The sequence below is a fragment of the Aspergillus foveolatus genome (genome assembly GCF_047715535.1).
Source record: "Aspergillus foveolatus strain CBS 279.81 unplaced genomic scaffold BDW70scaffold_25, whole genome shotgun sequence".
In the NCBI taxonomy this organism is placed as follows: domain Eukaryota; kingdom Fungi; phylum Ascomycota; class Eurotiomycetes; order Eurotiales; family Aspergillaceae; genus Aspergillus; species Aspergillus foveolatus.
Genome location: NW_027396089.1, coordinates 198733 through 220209, shown reverse-complemented (window position 1 = coordinate 220209; position 21477 = coordinate 198733). Strand labels below are relative to the sequence as shown.

The window sequence follows — 21477 nt, the reverse complement described above, 5'->3', positions numbered from 1 at the left end:
CGACAGAGAGTGCTGTTGACAGTCCGGATATTTCTCAACCTGATTTATCCGCTGCTCCTTCCAGGCAATATCATAATGCCCATGAGATGTCTATATAACTGTTATAGTTTTTGTATTCTCTTCCAAGCGTATACTCTTCCCGCAAAGCAAGCATTATCTGCCTGAGGCATAAAAGTCGTCAATGGACCAGTCACGTGTAGGTAGTCGTCACCCCACCTACGTTCGACTTTTTCTCTCCCACGACGGCGGTTCGAATCGCGCTTTCTCTTCATTTGTACCAACGTTTTTTTTTTTTAGTCGCAAGTTTTATCTCGTTCATAATATGCCCACCTACGTGGAAAGCAAACCGACATCATAACACATGAGGATATGGACGTGCCATGGCTCCTAGCCTACGAGACTTGATTGATTTCTTGCTTGCAGAGATTGCGCTCTGCGGCACTCAAGGTCAGTGGTGCATTGAAGCTTTTCGTGATAAAGATCCACCCCTGCACCCGCCCCGCCCAATGGGATACTTCTATCTATTTGTCTGCAAATCGGTTGACACTCTTTAGGCGCATCGACCGCAGACATCTTATCATTCATCAACTTATTCTATGCTAAATGCGCAAAAGATGGCTCTGGCCACGCTCCAGTTGTTGACAGGCGATTCCAGGAGAAAGTCTGGCAGTGGCTCACCAAGAATCCTGAGGTTTCCGTAGGAAAGGACCGGGAAGGAAATGGGCTGAGCCTTGAACAGGCCGAAAGGCGTCAACAAGCGTCCGGCAATACGGAGGAGAAACCGCTGAATGTGTTTGTCTCCTTGGAGCGAACATGGCTCGCCATCACCGGCCATGAACCCGATGACACCAAGGTTCTTCCCATGGAATTCGCGCTTCTTTCTATTATTGCCTCTCGGAAGTCTAGTGGGATCTCCCAGCCGGATTTGATAAAACTCAGCGGCCAGGACAAAAGATCGGTACCGAAACGGACGGATGTTCTGCAACAAAAGGGGTATATTGAAAAGAGAGCCATTCAGCTGAAAGGTGCTCGTACCAGCCTCTGCACACTGCGCAAGTTCATATCGCAAGATGCCGGAAAATCAGCCGCCGGCACTTCTGATGGACCAAATGCCGTCAAGATGATTGATTTTAATTCGTTTACCGACACGCTTTTCGGAATTTTGCGAGAGCATAAAATCATCTCGCGCAACGATCTGAAGAGAGTGCTGGGCTTCAACGATCACTGGCATTGGAAGGTCCTCTCTCGTGCACTGCGCAAGTTCGAGCGCATAGGCGTGGTCAAACGGGTCAAAGCCATGTCGCAGTATGCTAAGACCATGAAGAAGTACCACCCTTGTGTAATGCTTGTGCGAGAACCCACGGCGAAGGACATTGAATTGTTCCACGATTTCAGCATTCATATGTATTCAGACATCAAACAGAATGACGAAGCCGAATTTGAGGATGACGCAGAGGCAGAAGAGGCAACCGGAGAAGCGCCCGCCGTAGGAGATATCCGAGCGATGGAAGGGGAACAAGGCGTGGAGGCTTCTGGGCGTGTTCTTCCCCTCTGGAGCCCTGACCGAGTCATCCATAACCAATTATTTGAAGTTGTAGACCGAGCTGGAACTATGGGGTCTACCAACTCTGTAAGTCAATGTACTTCGTCGTTGGCTCAATATCTGATAAACGCAGGATGTCATAAAAACCTTTTCCGGAGTGCTCTGGCGCCGACCGTTGGAAAACACATTGGCCCGTCTGTCCGAGTGTTGGCAGCTGTCCCAACCTCCACACTTACGCCACCTCGCTCTCGTGCGTGACACGGCTCTACAGCGCACCATTACGCACTATATCCACTACTCTGCGAGGAACTTCAGTAAATTGGTTGAAGCTGGAGAGTCCTCATGGGAAGCCGTTGAGTTCATCCCAAGGAATAACAGATCGAACACCGTTTCCATTCCGCCTGTACACGCCGAAACACAACTTGATGCTTACGGGCTCCCTCAGGAAGTCCCAGCTAACGACTTGGTGAAAAATGGCGATTGTTCTCTCTCCGACTGCATGTGGGTTGTTAAACCAAAGGATTACAACATCTCGAGTAGCGACCCCAAGGCTGTAGAATTAGATGATGGCACATACGGTAAGTCTACGAAATTCTCCCTCAGGAGATAATGCTGACTTCGGTTTGTCTCGCCTAGCTATCCAGTATGGAATCAAAGGACATTCTGTGCAGTCACCAGCTGGAAGACTAGCTACTCCAGATACACCTTCGCTGCTCGAAGTTGAAAAAGAACGGGCGTCCAGTATAGACGCAGACTTAGCCAGTACGCCAGTACCAAAGCGTCTCCGAAAGATTAAACGTGAATCCCAAAACTTTGCTGGAATGTCCGAGTTGGAGAAACTCAAAGCTATGGGCCTTGATGAGTCGTGGACCGAATACAGTGTTCTGCTTATAGACCGCCAAGGTCCTGGAGTTTATGTTACTCCACGGGGCCGACGGAAGCCAGCTGGCAAGGAACGAGGACGTCCACCCACTAGTCGAATTGCGGTATTCAAGTCGACTAAGTTGCTAGACCTCCCATGGTTTCGAACGGACAGTGAAGGCTTGAGTATTGCCCGGCCTGCATCTCAGTCGCCTGAACCTTTCACCGTTGATCCGCGCTTGTCAGCAACTACTGTTCGGGGTGCCGCTTCGCCAAGGAGCGTGGAGGAAACAAATGTCGTGCATGGAACAAAAAGATCCCATCAACATGACTCTGGTTCGGAGTCAGGTCCCTTGTCTCCAAAGGCTCAAAAGCTCCGTCGCACTGGTCACATTAGCAACGATTTAGATTCTCAGGAGCCAGTTGCCGAGGACATTATGGCTGATGAGCAAGCATCCGAAGCACACGCGCACGAAGCTCGGACGCCGTCTCGCATTCAAGGAAAGAGGAAGAGAACCTCGTCCCCTGAAAGTGGACATCAAGATGGTATCCATGTTCGTAAACGGGGCGGACAATCTGCTAGGCCATCACATGACAGCCCAGCAACCGATGGAGATGGTCCAAAAGGCCCTCGTCGAAAGCTGCCTACTCGACAAACCAGCAAAGCATCAAAATCTCCGCTATCTTCACGAAAAAATGGTGAATTTGCTGCGAACTCGATAAAATCATCACCCAAATCCTCCAAACCTGTGCAATATTCACAGTCAGCACGCAGCGATAATACGTTGTCTGTTTCTCAATCAGCCATTGAAACCCCAACAGGTCAAAATAGAATGCTGGAATCGCCGCAGTTGCAAGATGGTACCCCCCTGGCTACGGTTTCTGGCACCGCAGCCAAAGCCCCCATCACCGCATCTTCTCCTGTACCCTCAAGACTGCAGTCAGCAACGCCTGCTGCTTTTCAGGCTGAGACTTCCGCATCCAATGCAACACCAACTCCTGAAACTTCATCAAGGAGAGCTACACGATCAAAGCTTGTAGATAAAGGAGGCTCGGTTGCGTTTTTGCGAAGAAGGATTGTCATGGACCTTGTGGAGAAGGCAGGAGGTGCTTTTCCAATGGGTTCTGAGCTTTGGTATCCTTTTGTGACAGCCTGGATGAAAACCAAATACAAAGAGAAACCCGATATGCGCACGCTCAGGAATGCGGTTAAGCACTTGGTAGACGCTGGGAAACTTCGGCAACAGACCTTTTGTGGTAAAGACAGCAAAGGCGTCATGGTCACGAAGACCATCATCTGTAAGGCGGAATTAGCACCAGATGACCCGATCATAAAAGAGATGCAGGAGAAGATATTAGCATCAGGTGCCCGACACTATTTCCCGCCTGGCGTTGACGTTGACCCGAACCTCACCAAACAAGGGACTGGCTCTAAGCTTGTTAGGGGGGGTGAAATCCCCGTCGAACCCGGCCTCACTGTGCAGCTGCATAACAAACCGGCGCTTGTCCAGGCATTGGAGAAGAGAAAGGGGGCTACTATCCAACGAAGACTGAATCGGCGTCTAGAAATCGAGCAAATGAGGGAGAGCATGCAAGAAGTACGCCCGTCAGGTGTCATCAGACTTTTGTCACGGCCACGTCCTGATTGGTATATACCTCCTTCAGGACCTGGGATGGCTCCTTTGCTTACAGATGACCCCAGCTTCGGGGCTCTCCGTAAACACGGCGGAAGGAGGCATCGTCCTTCCAGTATTCAGACTGTTGATAATCGCCAGCTGAAACGCATCAATTTCTCTTTGTCTTTGTTGGCACCGTACGCGATGTTGATGAGTCCGGCTCAATCCTTTAACCCGCTGAATGGGACTTATTCGACAGATGCAGGCCTGGCGACTTTTAGTTCAGCTAGGGCCCCTCAAAGCCGCGCGAAGCAGGTATTAATGGCACGCGCGACGTTGATGCTGATGAACCCATATCAAACTTTTAATCCAAGCAACGGGACATTCTCTACCAATGCAGGCCTAGCAGCTCTCTTTATTTCAAGGTCTATTCAAAGGTCTAGCTACAGCCGTTCGACGCGCAAGCAAGAGGCTCATCTGCCCCATTCACTCGACGATCAACTCATGCAGGCAGGGAGACGTAATATACGTATCCCGGGGGAGACTGACTCGCGATCAAGGGACTTCATTCGAGACACCAACGCGATTCTTCGATGGGAGCTTCAAAATGAAAGGCTCCTGCAGGAGAGGAGCAAGGATGTACGTTACATCAATCATGGAATTAGAGACTTTTTCGAAAGTGCTCCAATCGAGGGTGGTATTCGTTTTCATCCTGAGGAAATGGGTTTCATCTACGAAGAACCGGCTGTTGGCACACGGCGTCAGACAGGTTCTTCACCAGCGTTCACCTTGGAAGAGCATCCTGTTTTCCCACCACCTCCAGCTCGCGACACAATGCGCATGCGCCATTATATTCCTCCCCCGCCTCCTCGACCACGTCGCCTGGAAAAGTTGAACGAGATGTTGGCTAGTGGAAACGAATCTACATCCCCGTCGGCTAGTCGAACACAGCTCCGCCGTAATCGACTTCCGCTGCCTTTCTCACGTTCGTCTTACCAGAAACTTATGACGGCAATTGTCGCCGTACGTGCATTAGCTGGAGGCTCCAACGGCAACATTGTCGACTGGCCCTTAGTATCGTGCTGCTTTCCGGAGCAAGATTCGAAGGTGATACAGGATAAGGGCAAGATTTTCTTGGCCAAAAATCGCCTGCAAATCGCGAAGATGCAGTATGACTTTCAAGAACGATTCGTTGACGCGTACGCGAACAATGAAGTCCCGCAAATTGACTACAACAATCTTGAAGGGTACGACTGGAACGCAGTTATTGAGTGGGCCAACGCAAATCTAGATGTCCCGAAGTCAGACCGGACACCGGATCTTCCCGCCACACGGGAGCAATTCGACAATATATTCGAGCTCCGCGAGGAACCACTGGGTTCATTGGATGAACTGTACCAAACGACAACGGCGGTCACCCTTAACCGCAAGAAACAGCTGATATCGAACATAGCGTTTGCCGCTCCGCTGCCGCACGAGGCAGGCAGTTACCGTTCGCAACGGCGCCTAGAGCTTTCTCGCTTCGAGGCAGTAAAGACATGCGTTCGAGCAAACGTCTTCACGCCGGCCGAAGTTTACCGCGCTACAGACGCCCGGAATACCCTATCACGCATCGACAATGGCCTGCTAAACAACGCACTTCAATCCCTCATAACAGAGCGGGTTATCTCACAGGCGAACAAGGGCCGCGTTGTCCCCGGCCGTAACTACGACATCACAGACTACTTTATCCAAACACTCAGCAAAAAGCGACCCATTGAAGCAACGGACGTCCGACGCGCGTCTAAATTCAAGACCGAAACTCTCGACCCGGCACTGACCCAACAAGGAGTCTTTAGTGTCGCCTTTAACGCCGAAGACGGCGACATCCTAGCCCTGATCAACCTCTTCTCCGAGGGCCGAATCAAATTGGCCCCGCGCGATCCCCCTCGGGACAAATTTGGTCTTACAGAAGGTGGATACCTCACGCGCATGATGAACAAAGATAAACTCCGCTTCCCGGTCGATGTCTACCCGGTTGCTGGGAAATATGCCACGGGTAACCCGGTCTCTGAGAAGGCATCCAGTATCCCACGGCCCTGTCCGCCGCGTGTTCCTATTATTATCTCTACCGACCATACGGGAACAGGAGCGGGAACAGTTTCTGTCCCCGAGAAATACCCTCTGTGGCTTGATATTCATGGAGGATTTATCCAGGTCCTTTGGGATCTTGCCGTCGGCGCCATTGTTGGCACTGTTGCCGTGAGACCGGGTATATCCGCGAAACAGTTGGCCAGCGCGATTAGGCCGACAATGGGTGATTGGGAGGTGCTCATGGTGCTCAAATGGCTGACTGATGTAGGAGTTGTGCGGAAGAGCGGTGGCTATGCTGGTCCCGGTGCTGATGCTGATGAGGACACTGACGAAGCATGTTGGTTTGTTAGGGAGTGGTGGTGGATGGTCTTGAGTTAATGTTGAATTCGCTGTATTATCATCATATGTACCAATAGAAACGCTGTCGGAGTGGTTGTAGAGGTAATACTACTTTAAAAAAAAAATGACATTCAATTCAACGGAAATGTTCTTGAGCTCTGGGTACCCTCTCTTGCCTAATATATATTGCAGCAGGCCTGCCACCATCCAAGTACCATATAGCATTCTGAGAGCAAAGATCAACAACGCCGTAGTTAAGCCATGAATAACGACAATTTCTCTTTCTTCAAAAAGTATTTCAATTACAGTTATCGCTGCTAGCAGAAAACTTGACGGGTGGCGAGCATATTTGACTTTGGGCTGCTCCTTTTTTATCCATAAACCTGTCTTCTTCTGTCGCTCCTGCGCGCCTGGGCTCTAGAAAGTTGCTCAAGGCGTATGCTTGCGCTGACTGCGCCTGTAGATTTCCGTGTTCTTCCTGGGGACCGGGGGGGTTGGGGGGGGGCTGATGGTAGAAAGTCTCGAAAATTCGTTGGCGCTGTGAAAGTAGAGAAGCAGGCCTGGATTGAGCCTTAAGCATGGGGAATGAAGCGAATTTGATAATCAAAGGTCCCTCTATTGGCCTAGGGTAGCTATGTCGGATAAGCACAACAGTATAGCAAAGGGCTTCAGACCAAATTCATGCTCATCAGAACAAGCTTGTCTCATTAACTTCACGGAAAATCAGATCTGCGCCTACGGTCCGTATAATCGGTTCAACTGATTCTGTAAGCTCACTAGTGAAAACCTGACCTTGCTCAACTGCACCTCGATGGGCAGATCGTGATGATGGCTTTACTGCGAATCTTACACGGTGCTCAAAACCAGAAGATTCGAACTTGCGCTCAATGTCTTCGTTCATTAGCAATGATAGTATCTTGCCCTGCCCAGCATATGTTTTGCAGAACGAACCCGAGGAACATCAGGTCTTGGGTTTTCACCGTCGAATATGAGTATTCAATATAAGGCGCTGATGCGGCTACTAGGATCGTGAGGAAAGTGTGCCATTTCTTCAGCAGGTATCCTGGGACCGCATATTGTTGAATGATACGCACAGCTCGAGACTTATGCGGTCCTGAGCTTTTCAGTTGGCGTGCAACATCATAATATTCAAAGCCAGAAGCAGTTTGACATATACGGTACTCAGGACGCGCCATTCATGGTTAGACCTATACTTTATGGATTAAAGCTAATGACGAGGCAGGGACAATGATTCCGTCATCAAAGGCATGGGTGAGTGACACTCCTACCTATGCAGACAGTGATTTATGTACCAGGGGTCAGTCAGGGTTAGGGCTGGCCTGGCCTGGGCAGTGGTGAAGGCCGCGATGCTTGCTCCTATAATCGGGAAGGGATCACAATGTCTCGGGCCCAACGAGAATTCAAGCGAGCGGGCTTCTCACTCGGATGGAGCCGCGCGCAGTTTTTCCTCTCACTCTGCTCGTAGGCTGACTACCTAAATACGTATCTGACAGATAATACTGTAACAGGGTACCCCAGACTAACCACTCCCATCGCCGCCCTCCTTTGATATACCTGCTCTAGATCCAGAATCATTATCCATCTACGCGACTTTGTCTGATTGAATTCTCTACGAGCCATTGAAAGACATTAGGAAATGCAGTCCTGCGACATCTGCCGCAAACGCAAAGTGAAATGCGACCGGCGCACCCCGTGCGCCCGCTGCCGCCGCCTCCGCCAGCCATGTACTTATACCGATATTCTGCGCAAGAAGGGGCCTAAATTCGTGCATAGTTATCCACGGATCTATAGCACGTCACTTACAGCATCAGGCTCGGGTTCGGAATCGGTGTCGGCTCCTAGTTTGATGGGGCCTTTGACTGCTTCGGTATGCGGGTCGAGTGAGACGCTGCCGCTACCGTCCTCGATGAATAGAAATGTGGGAATAGATTTGGGTGTGGAGGGGCCTATACACATTCATTCGAGCTCGGGGATACAGTCTGGTGTTGACTCGGGAGCAGGAACAGCGTCAGAGCCGGACGAAGAATTGAACCTAGACCTGGACTTTGACTTTGAAGATGTCCCTTCAGGCCAGCAGCTTCGGACTCCGCAAAACTCAGGCCTGGGCAGGGCTTTCGGTCCGGACGTCCCTTTGGATTCCTTAAGTAGGACGGCTGGATTGGAGACGAGTCTGGAAGGAATGTTATCCGTATACGTCGAAAAACTGCACCCGCTTTTTCCTGTTGCTGATCTTCGCGAAATCCAGGATACATTAAGAACTGGAGGTTGTGGCCAGAACTCCAATTATGAAAAGTATTATGGGTTTGATCCGACTCAATACGCATTACTGTGTTCGTTATGTGCTGTGACGTATGCGCAATTGACTTTCTCATCCGGACGAGGTTTAAGCTCTTTTCCTGCTACCATGGATCAAATTCAGGGACATGAGCATGCATGTCTGAAATACCTTCAGGCAGCCCTTGAGGCCCAAAGGCTGAGCGATCACCCGCAAGTCAACCTTACAAGCCGACAAGGGCAGGCCACCGGTGGTTCAGACAGAAGCAAGGCCCGAGACAAGATCCTCACTTCCTTTTATCTGTTCATGACGTACTGGAGTCTCAAACGGGTGAGGCACGCGTGGTGGTACCTTAGGGAATGCATCGCGTTGCTCCTGTCTGTCCGCATGCATCAAGAAGAGGAGCATCGAAAGCTGGACATGCGCGAAGCGGAGACGCGTAGAGTATTGTTCTGGGGCGTGTTTGTCGCGGAGCGGTACCTCTCTCCCTATTTCGTCTCTCCCCTTTGCTTCTTCGATGAACGTAGAGCGTCAGTTGAGCTAACGGTAGGCTCATAGAACCTTCTGCGTCATCCATGACAAACCAGTCACGCTTCGGCCGTGGATAAATCTTCCAAGGGTACCGAGTCCTCTCGACGAAGAGGAAAATGTGACCACAATCCCCGGATTTGTGCGTCTGGTGACTCTATTCCGGGGGCTGGACGTTGATTTGTCCGGCTGTTGGACAGCGGCGGGATTTGTTACACCTATCTCTCTAAGTCTGAGTCGCGGAACTGCAGTTGCCACCACTACTACCGACGCATCAAGAACAGCAGCAGGGCCACATGGTCATGAGTATGACGACACGGTTCCCGAAAGAGAGGCAGGGATACCCTTTCAGCAACTCGACCTCGCCATCACGAGAGAGTGGCTGCGCGCAAAGATGTGGAAACTGGGAATCCCTGGTCACCAGCAGTCTTCATCTCCGAGAGAGTTTGTGGCGGCGCTTGGGAAAGAAGGGGACCGATGGCGGCTGAAGGAGCCATTGCTTATAGGCAAGGCTACACTAGGCATCTTACAGAGTATGGAAGAAATTTTGCAAGATAACTGGAGTGCAATCATGGTTTGTCAACTGGGATAGCCCCATCAGGAGACATGGCCATGAGGCTGACGGATGTAGGACGAGAAGCTGTACGACATCTGCGAGTGCCTGTGCGACATCCGGCCGGTCATGCAGACAAGAGGAAATGGAGTTAGAGACGTCGAGGTCGAGATCGATCTCGATCAAATTCTGCGAGGGCTTCTGGACTGTTTGGCAAGGCTTAGAGGGCGTAGTGCTTACTTGCTGGCGTCGTTTCTCGGAGATTAATGTCCAATCTTGGGAGCAATAGCAGATTCAAAAACGGTGGTAGAGTTGAAAGCGTAACTCAATGTAAGCTCTAACCACATACCCCGCAGTCTTGGATGCCTATTCCACAGAGAGTAGTAAGAACGATCAGCGAGAATTCCAGCGAAATGGAAAGAAAAAGAAAAAGAAATGCTCACGGACATCTCGTCATGTTTTCTCTTGGCCCATTAGCTCCGTCATGTGTCCGTCTCCTTATCAAGAGCCGGCTTCCTTAAAATTGTGGCTGTACTATAGCGACACAGCAGACGGACCAGCTCGAATGCCGGCATCGAATGCAACGGAAGAGCCACACAGACCGTACCAGACTAGACCATCTCCATCAGTGCAGCTACGAAGCTTCTGCAAGCGCTCCCAGGGTAAACAGCAATAGCGAAGCGACAACGATATGGGCGTAGACATGGATACAGACTGGAATCGGAATCGAGACCCAGAGCTGGCCAGCAATGCAGAATCAGGGTCCAGGCCATCGAGGGCAATTGCTATCGACCTCGAGCAAGCCCGCATCGCAGCAGCCCAAGAGCATAGCCTGAGCTTCACAGAGGGTCTGCGCACGTACCGAAAGGCCGTGATGTGGTCGATGCTCTTCTCATTAGCAATAATAATGGAAGGGTATGACACGACCCTTCTGCAGTCCTTTTTTGCCTTCCCCGAGTTCGTGCGCAAGTACGGGTCCCCCATCTATACCTCCACCTCCAACGCATCCTTAAGTCCAGGGCCGGGAGAAGAGGTGGGAACCCATGAACTCTCCGCCGCCTGGCAAAGTGCCCTCACAAACGGTGCGTATATTGGCGAAATAATCGGTCTTTTCATCACAGGCCTCGTCATCGAAAAGACGGGATATAGACGGCTCATGTTCGCATCGGCCCTCTCCCTTGGAGGATTTATTTTCATCCTGGTCTTCGCACCCGATCTCCCAACATTGCTGGTCGGCGAAATTCTTTGCGGCATTCCCTGGGGTGTATTTCAAACCGTGACAACCGCGTATGCGGCAGATGTATGTCCCGTCCTTTTGAGGGGGTACCTGACAACGTACGTCAATCTGTGTTGGGTGCTTGGGCAGTTTGTGGCGACGGGGGTGTTGCGGGCTTGTCTGCATATAGGTCCAGTCCAGAGAGGGGGACAAGGTGATGAATGGAGTTATCGCATCCCGTTCATGCTGCAATGGGTATGGCTGCCGTTTATTCTGGTCATTGTGTGGATTGGACCGGAGAGTCCGTGGTGGCTTGTGAGGAAGGGAAAGTTGAGTGAGGCTAGAAGCGTTCTCGAAAGGCTTTCTGCCTCCACACTTTCTTCATCCTCTACACCGGGCAAGACCTTGGAACGAGACCAAACAGAAACCACCCTCGCCCTGATGCTATACACCATCCAGATGGAAAACGAATATGTTTCCCAACATCATGGGTCCTACCTTTCCTGCTTCCGCTCTACTAACCGCCGCCGCACGGAAATCACCTGTCTGACATGGGCGATCCAGGCTCTCTGTGGCTCCTCGTTCATGGGATATTCGACTTACTTTTACCAGCAGGCCGGTCTATCCGTATCGCAGTCCTTCAATATGTCGCTAGGCCAGTACGCGTTTGGGATCGTCGGAACACTCGTCTCGTGGTTGTTAATGACTCGGTTTGGACGGCGCACCCTCTACGTCTTCGGTCTCCTCCTTCTGGTCATCATACTTTTCTCTGCGGGCTTTACCTCTTTGTCTGATATGAAGGCAGCGAGCTGGGCTATTGGCTCTTTATTACTACTGTTTACATTCACGTACGACTGCACTATCGGGCCGGTATGTTATAGTATTGTCTCCGAAATCCCCTCGACGCAGCTCCGAGGAAAGACAATCGTACTGGCAAGAAATGTATATAACATGTTCATGGTTGTGAATGGGATCATTGTTCCGAGGATGTTGAATCCTACGGCCTGGAACTGGAGAGGACGCGCCGGGTTCTTCTGGGGTGGGATTACGCTGGTATTGCTGTGTTGGGCTTATTTCAGACTGCCTGAAAGTAAGGGGAGGACGTTTGCGGAGATGGATATTCTGTTCGAAAGGAGAGTGAATGCGAGAAGGTTCAGTAAGGAGGAGGTTTGTTTCCATACAAATGGCTAGGTGCATGACATGGATAGGGAATGAAGTGTTATGCCAGGTCAAGCTGGAGCTCCAGCTCAACACCTCCCGGTCCGGAAAGAGGCAGATCGATAGTCCTCTCGACCACATTGTCCCCGAGCACAGTCACAGCTTCAACACGTAGATCAGTCTGCAGCGTAAAAACCCCATCAACGCTCACCCTACCGTCCTCATAGGTAAAGACCACATCCACTATGGCAGTCTGCTCCAACGATTCCCCATCATCAATGTACAGGCTGCCTTCAGCCCTACCATCGAATCCCGGGGCAATGACCAACCGAAACCCGCTCTTCCTCACCTCAGCCGTCGTATTCATTCCCGCAGACCCCGTCCGCACAGGCACAATTTTCCCACAACGTACATGCAGCGGGATGTCAGTGTACCCAATGTCCGTCAATGTCATCACCTCGCCATTTCCACGAAGAGGAAGACCCGTGTACCAATCATAGAACAAATCATCCGGGAAATAAGTATGGACCTCCGTCCTTCCTTCCTCTATAACAGGACTGACAAGAATCGCATCCCCATAGAAGAACTGTGAGTCAATACCCACCACATTCGGGTCATTCGGATAGACAAAGAAAAGTGGGAGCAAAAACGGTTCCCCCGTGACCGTCTGTTTATGGAATTCCGTATAAAGGTAATCAAGCAGACTGTATCGAATGCTTATTGCCTTCCTTGCTGCCTCGGCAACAGAGTTCCACCTGTAAAACTCTTGTGAAATCATCCCGTACTCATTGTGATTGCGAAAGAAGGGGTTAAAAGCGGCCAGGGTTGCCCAGCGCGAGCACAGCTCCTCAGTTGTATTGCCTGTAAAACCACATGCGTCAGAACCGACCATGGGGATCTGGAAGATGGATGCGAAGGCGAGCATTTGGGCGATGGAGATGCGGTATTTGGTCCAGGTGCTAGCGTTGTCACCGAGCCTGCGCACAGTCAATAGTCTGGTTTAGATTTGAGAAAAATTGGATTGGAATGCCTATTACCAGTGACCGACGTAGGAGCCTGCACCGGCAAAGGTGCTGCGCGTTATCACTAGGGGTCGTTTCTCTGGGCGTCTGTGGAGCATGGCGTCTCGGGAAAGCGAGCTCATCACTGCGCCTGATTAGCATATACTTCGGAAATGAGAGGACAAAAAGGCATACTTGTCCCGTATAGATTGTGAGTATCGTACTCAGCAAGCCCATTGGCATGGAAAAGGTCTGTATTCATAGTCTTATTGCTCAGCGACCCAGCTGAGTTAGCGATCTTGTAGGGCGGATCGATCAGTTCGCGGCCCTGCAGACCCAGCCTCCTGCCATTGCCATTGCCGTTTTCGACTTCGACAGATCCTTGCCTGGCTGTAATAACAACTTGCGTTTCGCGTTTTCTGCTATTGTTATCGTTATTGCTGCTTCCAGGCTGAAACTCAGCCGGAAACCCTGGAAGGCTGCTCGGGTTTGGCCTGACAGCTGGCGGCTCCGGAGGGAGATTATTCTCCTCCGCATAGGCGGCGGGGTCTGTACAGGGCCAGTCGCAAAAGTTAGCGGCCTCGTTCATGTCGATCCACAGGGCATCGATGTCAACTCCTGATTCTGCGTCGAAGAACAACGCGAATTCGTTGATCCAATAGTCTGAAGTGTTTGGATGGAACCAGTCGGGAAAGACGGTCGCACCGGGCCAGACAGCGCCTTTATACCATTAGGTTAGATACGTAGCTAACCGCTAAACTTATGCTGAGCAAATACCTTTATATAGCGATCCATCTTGCTTCCGCATGAACACATCCCTCTCTAGCCCTCGTGTGAAAGCGCCGTTCTCAGAGTGAGCTACCGCGGGATCAACCATAACAATATAATGTTGGTCTCGCTGGTGAAGATATTGCACCAAAGCTCGAACAGTATCCAATGGGAATCGCTCTTGATCGAGTGTAAAAACTTTGCGGTGATCCATGTAGTCGATATCGGTCCACATTGTTTCGAGGGGAATTCTCGCTTCGCTGTAGTTATGCACTACCGCAGCGACTTCGAAGATATCTCTGTAACCGTAACGGCATTGATGAAACTTAAAAGTCAGTGATTGACACCATGTATATTTTGCTTGCCGATAGACATACTCCAAGCCCCCAGTATGGCACCATGGCTGGTAAGCCTGCAACCTCCGCATACTGCACGCTCACGTCTTTCGGACTTGGCCCGGCAAAGAAATAAAAGTCTAGAACGCCCCCCAGGATATTATATTCCAGGAACTGGATACCGTCAGAGTCCATGTCAATCTTGATGTCCATCCCGTTCGAATTCAAAAGGAATACTCCGTGCGTCCCTGCCTCGCCCCGGTGGTCTATATAAATCGGGTGCGCCCCATAAAGATTCGTCCCCGCGGGAATGGTATAAGCATCCCGGTTCCAGAGCGTGCGGGTATAATTGATAGTGTTCAGGCGAAGGGGATCGCTGTGCTCGCCAAGTCCGTAGAGATTAGGGTTTTGCGGGAGAGAGGTGCGGAGATTCACATATTGGGATTGAAATATTAGATTGTGTCCAGTAGTATTGAAGAGTGTTTCGTCATTGCTTGCTCGGGAGACGGCGAAGGAGAAAGGATCTTCTTCGTACGAAAACTTCAGCTCCGGGGTGTTTCCATCAGCACGGGCTTGGTCATCGACAACGGACCTAGGGAAGACAGAGTCGGGCACTTGGTAGACGTTCTCTTCCGCATCGTAGATTATGACGTGAAGTCTTTGATCTATCCACCGTCAGCGTCAGAGCTCAAACAGATAGTCGACTTACTCGTATCATAGTCCGCTTCGAGCCTCAGGTTCTCGATGTCAACTCCATACACATTGCACGGCGTGCCAGCGAGTGTCAGATCCGCTGTCAGTCCGCGAGGTCGTTCTTCGACGTTTATCACCCTGTATCCAGGACAGTCGGTCAAAGGCAATTGACCGAGAGCTCTAGCCATCAGAGCCAGAGCCAGGAAAGTCCATGAGAGGAGAGTTCCGGCCATTGCTGCCTCAGCGCCTAGTCAGACCGCACGCGTGCCCCCATATTGAGCGCGCACTGGCTCTTATTTATACCTCTCCTCCCCCCAGAGCCAAAGTGTCTCACATCTCGCCCAATTTTCCGTTGTTTGCACATAGCCATTGCTGTCACGGACATCTAAGGTTCGGAGATCCGGGTACGATTGGGCACACGAGGTTTAGGTGAGCGGAATTGTTGTCAAGCACCTTTCTTTCGTTCTCAAGTCGTCGGTACCTTTCGGAAGTGAGCTATGTTGACGTAGTAACTGGGATATATCTCCGGTGATCCGGCGCGTATCACGGTAGTCGGAGAAGCCAAGTCCGTGATCGATTGGTTGTGCTTGTCGGATGGTATTTGTTGAAAGGAGAATGTGTTGCAGCGAGAATTACAGCGAAGGGAAGCCGTCCCGCTTACACACTCTACAGGCGCCACGCCACGTTGATTTGAGAAGTACATTACACAAAAAGCTACTTTCAGGAGAATAACTGTACAAACAAACAAGTGGACAGTATAGCGGACAATCCAAACAATGAGACCTCCCAGAGATACGCCGATGCCGGTCCTCTGTGTTGTCATCTAGTCATGTTTCGAATGCAACGAACGACACAGCGCGAGTTATTGCGGTATATGAGGCATATGAGCTCCCAGAGCGAGAATATCAGCGGGGAAGTCGTATGAAATCCTCTCGTATCTACCAGACTCATCTCCGTCGGCCGGAAAGATTGATACAACTTCAACGCCAAACTCGGGGAAGACGGCAGATAGATCCCCATCTCTTTTGCCCAACTGCAGTAAGAATCCCCTCTTGTCTTCAGACCAATGGTCCACGGTCTTCAGATGTGGAGCTAAGTCATTCGCTTCAGATATGTCATCCGAAGGTGACCCTTCAGACTCTTGGTCGTCGCTTTCCGACAAAGCTTTCCTTGGAGCTGGGGTAAAGTCAATCTGCGCCATGCGACTGTGCAATTTATCCAATCTTTCAGACCGTCCTCCAGCAACAATGTCCAGTAAGCGTTCCAATTCCACGATTGCGTGGCGAGGTCCCCAGTCGGAGCCGTCATATACCTTAGATAAGGATGGGACGTATACCAGGACATCTATTAACGAGTTTGCCAGTTGAGATAGTTTGATTTCCTACGTTCCCGTCAGTGCTGCTTGCGAGATACCAAGTTGTGAAACGTACCATGCCATAACCATGTGGACGAACCGAGTCGAGCGACGCACCGCATACCAGTGAGAGAAAGTTTCTCGCAACAATGAATGGATAACTCGGGGAGAAGAAAACGTTCGACGAATCGGACGTGAGCATAAAATGGGACGCCGAATATTGCCAAAGCAGAGAGCTCAACCAGGCCAAGGTGATCCAGATGTCCACGCGTTGTACTTCATCAATGATAGGGTCCCTGGTGGCCCCGGTCTGGAGAGATGCTTGGATATCCGTGATCTTGTCCCTGGAGTATGTCGGACACATGGACAAGTGTGGTGCTTGGAGCAGTGGCCCGTCGATTCGCGTAAAGAGCCGGACCAAGTTGCAAAACCCAGTGAGAAATGCTGGATCAGTGTCACCGTCATCAACCGGAATGGGTAAATCGCCTATTGTTTGTAGCGTGATTGGAAGGTCATGCTGCATGCAGAAAGTACTGCAAGACTTAGCTCGGTCGCACGAATGAAGACAAAGTTCTTACCGTTCTGTGACTAGCAGGATCCAGTAAATGCGGAGCCTCAATTGTTGCTGGTCCTGTGAATCCTTGAATAGCTCTGCATTTCCCAGGCTGAGCAGATGGGCGTGGGTAATGGCGTCACGTAGAGCGAACGTGGCAAGCGGGATTTGATCTACGTTGGCGTAGTACATATGCAGGAACAGCGACGTCAAAAGAGAATCCAAACTGGCACTGCTTTGAGGATCGTAATCGGCTCGAAGGCGAATGCACTCGCGGACAAAGTCGCCCGAGGTGACGAGAAACGGCTCCTGCACCTGACTATGACCAGGCAGACGCAGCTGGGCGAGCGTTGCCGCGCAAAGCGCGGCTGCCAGGGCGTGGGATTGTGTATTCTTGATATCGTTCAGTCTCGCCTTCAATGTATTGGTTGAGACGATTGGCCACACAGTGTAGAGCTGGCTCCGGAAGATGTCGATGTAGGTGTAGTAAGTGGACAGAGAGATCCGCCGTCGGACAGGCAGGGAATCGTCACCGGAGGTGGGAGAGGTAGGCGAGGCGGGCGTACCGTCCGAAGCCGGTAGGGAGCATTCTCGCATGGAGCAGCTTTTCTCGATGCCGAGATTCTTTTGCATGGCCTGAACTCTGGCGTTGGTTGATCGTCTCGGGCCTTTCGGACCGCGTCGCTTTCGGACCTTGAGATAGGTGCACGACTGCTCCCGCCGCAGACAGGTGCTACACGGGTTCTTTCCATCGCACTTGACTCGTCTAAACGAGCAGGCATCGCAGGGGAGAGTAAGAGGCATGATAATTTCGGTTTGCGAAACAACGAGACCTGAAGCTGGATGAAGACACAACGCTATCTGTGATCAACCATGACGTTCAAAAAGAGGGATCAGACCTGCACTAATAGTCAGGTCGTTGCCAGACTGACGACCAGGGTGGTCTGGTCTCTCGCTCGTATCTCCAGCGCCACAGGGAGGGTTGTATATCGCGCACGGCTGATCTCTGGGCTTCGGCAGCAATGTCCATCGGGACTTGCCAGCCAAGAAAGCGGGGTATGGGGACGGGACAAATGGAATGGAGATAATTCTCCGTCAGTTGTGCCCTGGAAGGATGCTGGAGGTCGTCATCTTGCGAGTGTGTAACCGTACGCCGGCTAATGGTCCTTAAAGGTGCATTGCTCCCGAGATGGATTCGAAGCCTGGTCATCGTCAACTCTCCTGCAGGCTGATCACCCGGCTAGAACAGGGCCAATAAGAGGATCAACGCATCCAGGGTTATGCCTGCCTGGAAGATAGGATTAGTGATTTTCAGCCGGTTGCCTAGAGTCATGGATCCCATGAACATCACAATAAGGCTGGATATGCTGGAAATAGCATTCAGCTGGTGGCTCTGTCATGCGCTAGAAGAATTCCAGAAGCAAGGAGATTAGCCTGCGTTGGCAGATGTCTTGAATATGTGTGACGAGGTGTTCCCTTTAAGTCGAGGGGAGGTCTATTCTAGCACTTATACTTCCCAGTAAGCATTGGCAAGCCGAGAGGAGCCGAGAGACGGCGATTCTGGGCACATTAGAGGCATGACGACTAGGAGACGATCCTAAAGGGGCTTACGGGTATGCTTCTTTTTCACTTGGCTGTCTGTCTCATCTTCACTGAGCCCGGTGTCCGTTGTCCGTTTTCCCACTTGAATCCAGACCAAGGCACAGAAAATATCGTCTAGTGCTGCTCCACCAATCTGATCGCTTCGGCAACCGGAAATGGTACATTCCGCTCTTGTTTCGGTACCCAAGCCAGATGTTCTTAAGTCCGTGAGTCGGGCATTCGTCTAGGGCCATTTCTCCTCTTTATGGTTGCATCCAACACCTTCCCCGGCTTCAGATCCAACACCTCCGCGTCCCCGGTCCATGTCAACGCCGCTGGCGTTTCAACGACCTCTGGCTTCTAACTTTAAATCAGGTACGTCTCCTTCTCGATGTGACTGGTTCATTTCTGAAGCAATGCGGTCTCCAAGACACCGGTGAACTCGAGCCCCTGGGAGATGACCGGGGTAGTCGTGTATGAGAGTTTCGATTTCGCCATCAGTCCCCTTGTTCAATAAGGTTGGGTTGGCTGAGTCCAGCGAGCATAGCTATTCAGAGTAGGCTTTCCTTGGTTTCTAGCCATTCCTTTGCATAACGAAGCGTCGCCACTGAATGGAGTCGAGTGCGGCGGTTTCCCACGTATAAACTCTCTACCCTGCATAGGCTGATTTTCCATATTTGCTGTAGTTTATACCTGGTACCAAATTCCAACGAGACCTTGCTCACTGCCTCTGGACGCATATAACTGAGGAAGGGCGTACCGCCGTCCACGGTTCCCAGCTGGCACCTAGCGATCAGGTGAACAGGCCAGGTTCTTCTTGGCATTGCCATAGTGTAGACTGCGTCCGATCCTCTGCCAATGTTCGCTACCGTCGAGCTAGTATGCAACCATAGGACTGAACAATGGGCATCGGGAAGTCGGCAGGCGAAGGCCATTTCGCCCATCGAAGTTGATAGCAGCTAGGCGAATACGCCTTCCCCGTCACCTCGACATTACCTTGGTGGTAGCCCATCATATATCACAACCAGGACTCAGTCGAGCTGTGATTGAGAACGATGTCAGTATGAGAATTGCAGGTGCTATCCCGCGGTTCGAATTAAAGATTTGGCTTATCAGTCGTTCATTGTTTTACCAACCGTACAAGGAAACTAGGTCCTTTCAGCTGTCTACTTGCCGAGCTTTTTTTCCGATCAGAAGCCAGAGAAGTCCCAAAGATATGGTAGCCAGGCCTGCTTTTCGTTACATATATGACCATACGTAATACGAATGAAAGCATGAAAATACCTTATACAGCCGCAGCAACGCCAACATTACAGTTATCCAGCCATCCTGGCTGGTACCCAAAACAAGCGTCTTGTCAATACCTAAAGCCTCCAGGATATAATAGGTTCATCTCAAGCAGTGTCCCAATTGGCCCATTGCTCTCGCGATGTCCGAGTCTGGCCATGTTCAGCGCCGTGGTCATCGACCACCAATCACTCCATGAATCTAGATAATTGATGGGACCATTCATTTTGAGTTCATATTCATGTCCTGAGTAATTCTAGACTTATTTCGTAAATAGCACAATCCCACCTTATCTAGTGAACTCTATCCCTGCAGTTGTGGTGGGCGGAGATGCGGAATTAAGAGGCGGACATAAGGGGAACAAATCTATGCATCATGCTTATATAAAAATGAGCTGCATAGTTATTCACGTGATTATCGGCCGACCAACCGAAAAGAATGATCGATGCGGACAACAGATTCGTTGTCCTTCACTGAAGGGTTGCGGCGTGGCTAGATTCGCAAAATGAGTGGTAGCCCGTATTCTAATCCTGAGTATAATGCACTGGCGACCTCGCTGAAAGTGGGTGCCCTTAGTGGTACGTCAATCTTCATCAATCTCCCCTGACAAGGTTTTAGCCTCAACAAATCATCGGATCAACGGCATCGCCTGCATATAGAGTGGCAGACTTCTGATACAGCCATACAGGCTCTGCTGGTCTTATCTACGGCGGCGTCTCAGGCGTTATCCGTTCGCCGCATCCTGTCATACATTCCATCTCTCATGGTATCCACTGGTTTGTGTGTGGAACCTCTTTTTGGTGTCAGTATTCGCCTCGTTACCCCTGAAGCCTACTCAGGAATATTGACTGACTGCGGTTTAATTTCAGGGCTGAGGGGTAAAATCTTGAAGCATTACTATGAGGATCAAGCGACTTTGAAGCAACGCACCTATGCTAGTACTATTTCTGGCGGCGTCGCTGGCGGCGCTGTTACCAAGCTGATGGGTACTTATCTTCCTCCGGAACACTTGGTCTGGGTGTCAAGAGTCGTGTTCATTGACTGACCGTGTGCGCCAGGCGGTCGACTCATCCCAGGATTGGCTGTTTTCTCTTTATTTGGTTATGTCGGACAGGTCTCGTACGATGCGATTGATAAATGGCAATTGGAACAGGCGAACACGCCTTCCAAGCCGTTTCTCACGCGCATTGCTGAGTCGAAATGGGTTCCGCTCAAGTCGCTCACTGACGATGAGTATCGGGGCATCCTGAGCGAGAAGCTGCTCACAATCGAGGCGGAGATTGCGCTGATTGACGAGAAAATCGAGGAGCTCCAGAAGGCCAAGCTGGACGCAATGGTCGAGGTATCGCATGGACAGGAGACGCGATGATTGCACGTCTCGAGTATTTTAAGGATTCTATAGCGCTCGGCCGCGCAATTGACGAACCAAAGGAGCTATATGGCCGTCCTAGACCGTGCACCCAATGCAGACGTGCCGACGCACTTTAGTGCAACGATCCCTTTGCAAAGCAACGGAAGATGGTCGAATTCGACAGGAGGTCGTGGTTCAAGGTCGCGGCACCTGCCGATGGCTCCATGGCGTGGGTACACGCCGATCATCTATGATAGGCTGTTTGTTTTTGACTGCTATCACTGTTCACTATAAACCACTGTGATATGAGGACTAGGCGCATATTAGGTACATTAATGAAGATATCTTATCTAACCCTGTCTGGAAGCTGC

The 21477-nt window shown here is 50.9% G+C and overlaps 6 protein-coding genes across 6 annotated transcripts; 4 read left to right on the top strand and 2 right to left on the bottom strand.

Annotated features, from left to right (window-relative positions):
- Nucleotides 1-288: 288 nt before the first annotated feature.
- On the top strand, nt 289-6556 carry BDW70DRAFT_54247 (putative TFIIIC transcription initiation factor complex subunits Tfc3). Its single transcript, XM_073744240.1, has 4 exons — nt 289-447; nt 555-1630; nt 1677-2121; nt 2180-6556. Exons 1-4 carry the CDS (start codon nt 381-383, stop codon nt 6469-6471), a joined length of 5880 nt encoding a protein of 1959 aa, XP_073595831.1. The 5' UTR covers nt 289-380; the 3' UTR covers nt 6472-6556.
- A 1533-nt stretch (nt 6557-8089) lies between these two features.
- On the top strand, nt 8090-10076 carry BDW70DRAFT_168341 (Zn(II)2Cys6 transcription factor; the record flags this gene model as incomplete). The annotated part of the gene is made up of 3 exons (XM_073742437.1): nt 8090-9204; nt 9347-9830; nt 9888-10076. 3 exons carry the CDS (start codon nt 8090-8092, stop codon nt 10074-10076), a joined length of 1788 nt encoding a protein of 595 aa, XP_073595830.1.
- Nucleotides 10077-10512: 436 nt separating this feature from the next.
- BDW70DRAFT_150445 (general substrate transporter) lies at nt 10513-12216 on the top strand (the record flags this gene model as incomplete). The annotated part of the gene is made up of 1 exon (XM_073739159.1): nt 10513-12216. One exon carries the CDS (start codon nt 10513-10515, stop codon nt 12214-12216), a length of 1704 nt encoding a protein of 567 aa, XP_073595829.1.
- Nucleotides 12217-12244: 28 nt separating this feature from the next.
- BDW70DRAFT_168336 (Alpha/beta-glucosidase agdC) lies at nt 12245-15392 on the bottom strand (the record flags this gene model as incomplete). The annotated part of the gene is made up of 6 exons (XM_073742436.1): nt 14997-15392; nt 14330-14952; nt 13962-14277; nt 13380-13904; nt 13221-13329; nt 12245-13160 (listed from the first exon to the last, which is right to left on the bottom strand). The coding sequence occupies exons 1-6, from the start codon at nt 15211-15213 to the stop codon at nt 12245-12247; spliced, it is 2706 nt and encodes a 901-aa protein (XP_073595828.1). The 5' UTR covers nt 15214-15392.
- A 350-nt stretch (nt 15393-15742) lies between these two features.
- Nucleotides 15743-17812, bottom strand: BDW70DRAFT_168334 (uncharacterized protein). Its single transcript, XM_073742435.1, has 3 exons — nt 16913-17812; nt 16411-16867; nt 15743-16361 (listed from the first exon to the last, which is right to left on the bottom strand). The coding sequence occupies exons 1-3, from the start codon at nt 17689-17691 to the stop codon at nt 15843-15845; spliced, it is 1755 nt and encodes a 584-aa protein (XP_073595827.1). The 5' UTR covers nt 17692-17812; the 3' UTR covers nt 15743-15842.
- Nucleotides 17813-20216: 2404 nt separating this feature from the next.
- On the top strand, nt 20217-21433 carry BDW70DRAFT_136623 (uncharacterized protein). Its single transcript, XM_073736895.1, has 4 exons — nt 20217-20333; nt 20444-20557; nt 20625-20741; nt 20814-21433. The coding sequence occupies exons 1-4, from the start codon at nt 20261-20263 to the stop codon at nt 21122-21124; spliced, it is 615 nt and encodes a 204-aa protein (XP_073595826.1). The 5' UTR covers nt 20217-20260; the 3' UTR covers nt 21125-21433.
- The last annotated feature ends 44 nt before the right edge of the window (nt 21434-21477 follow it).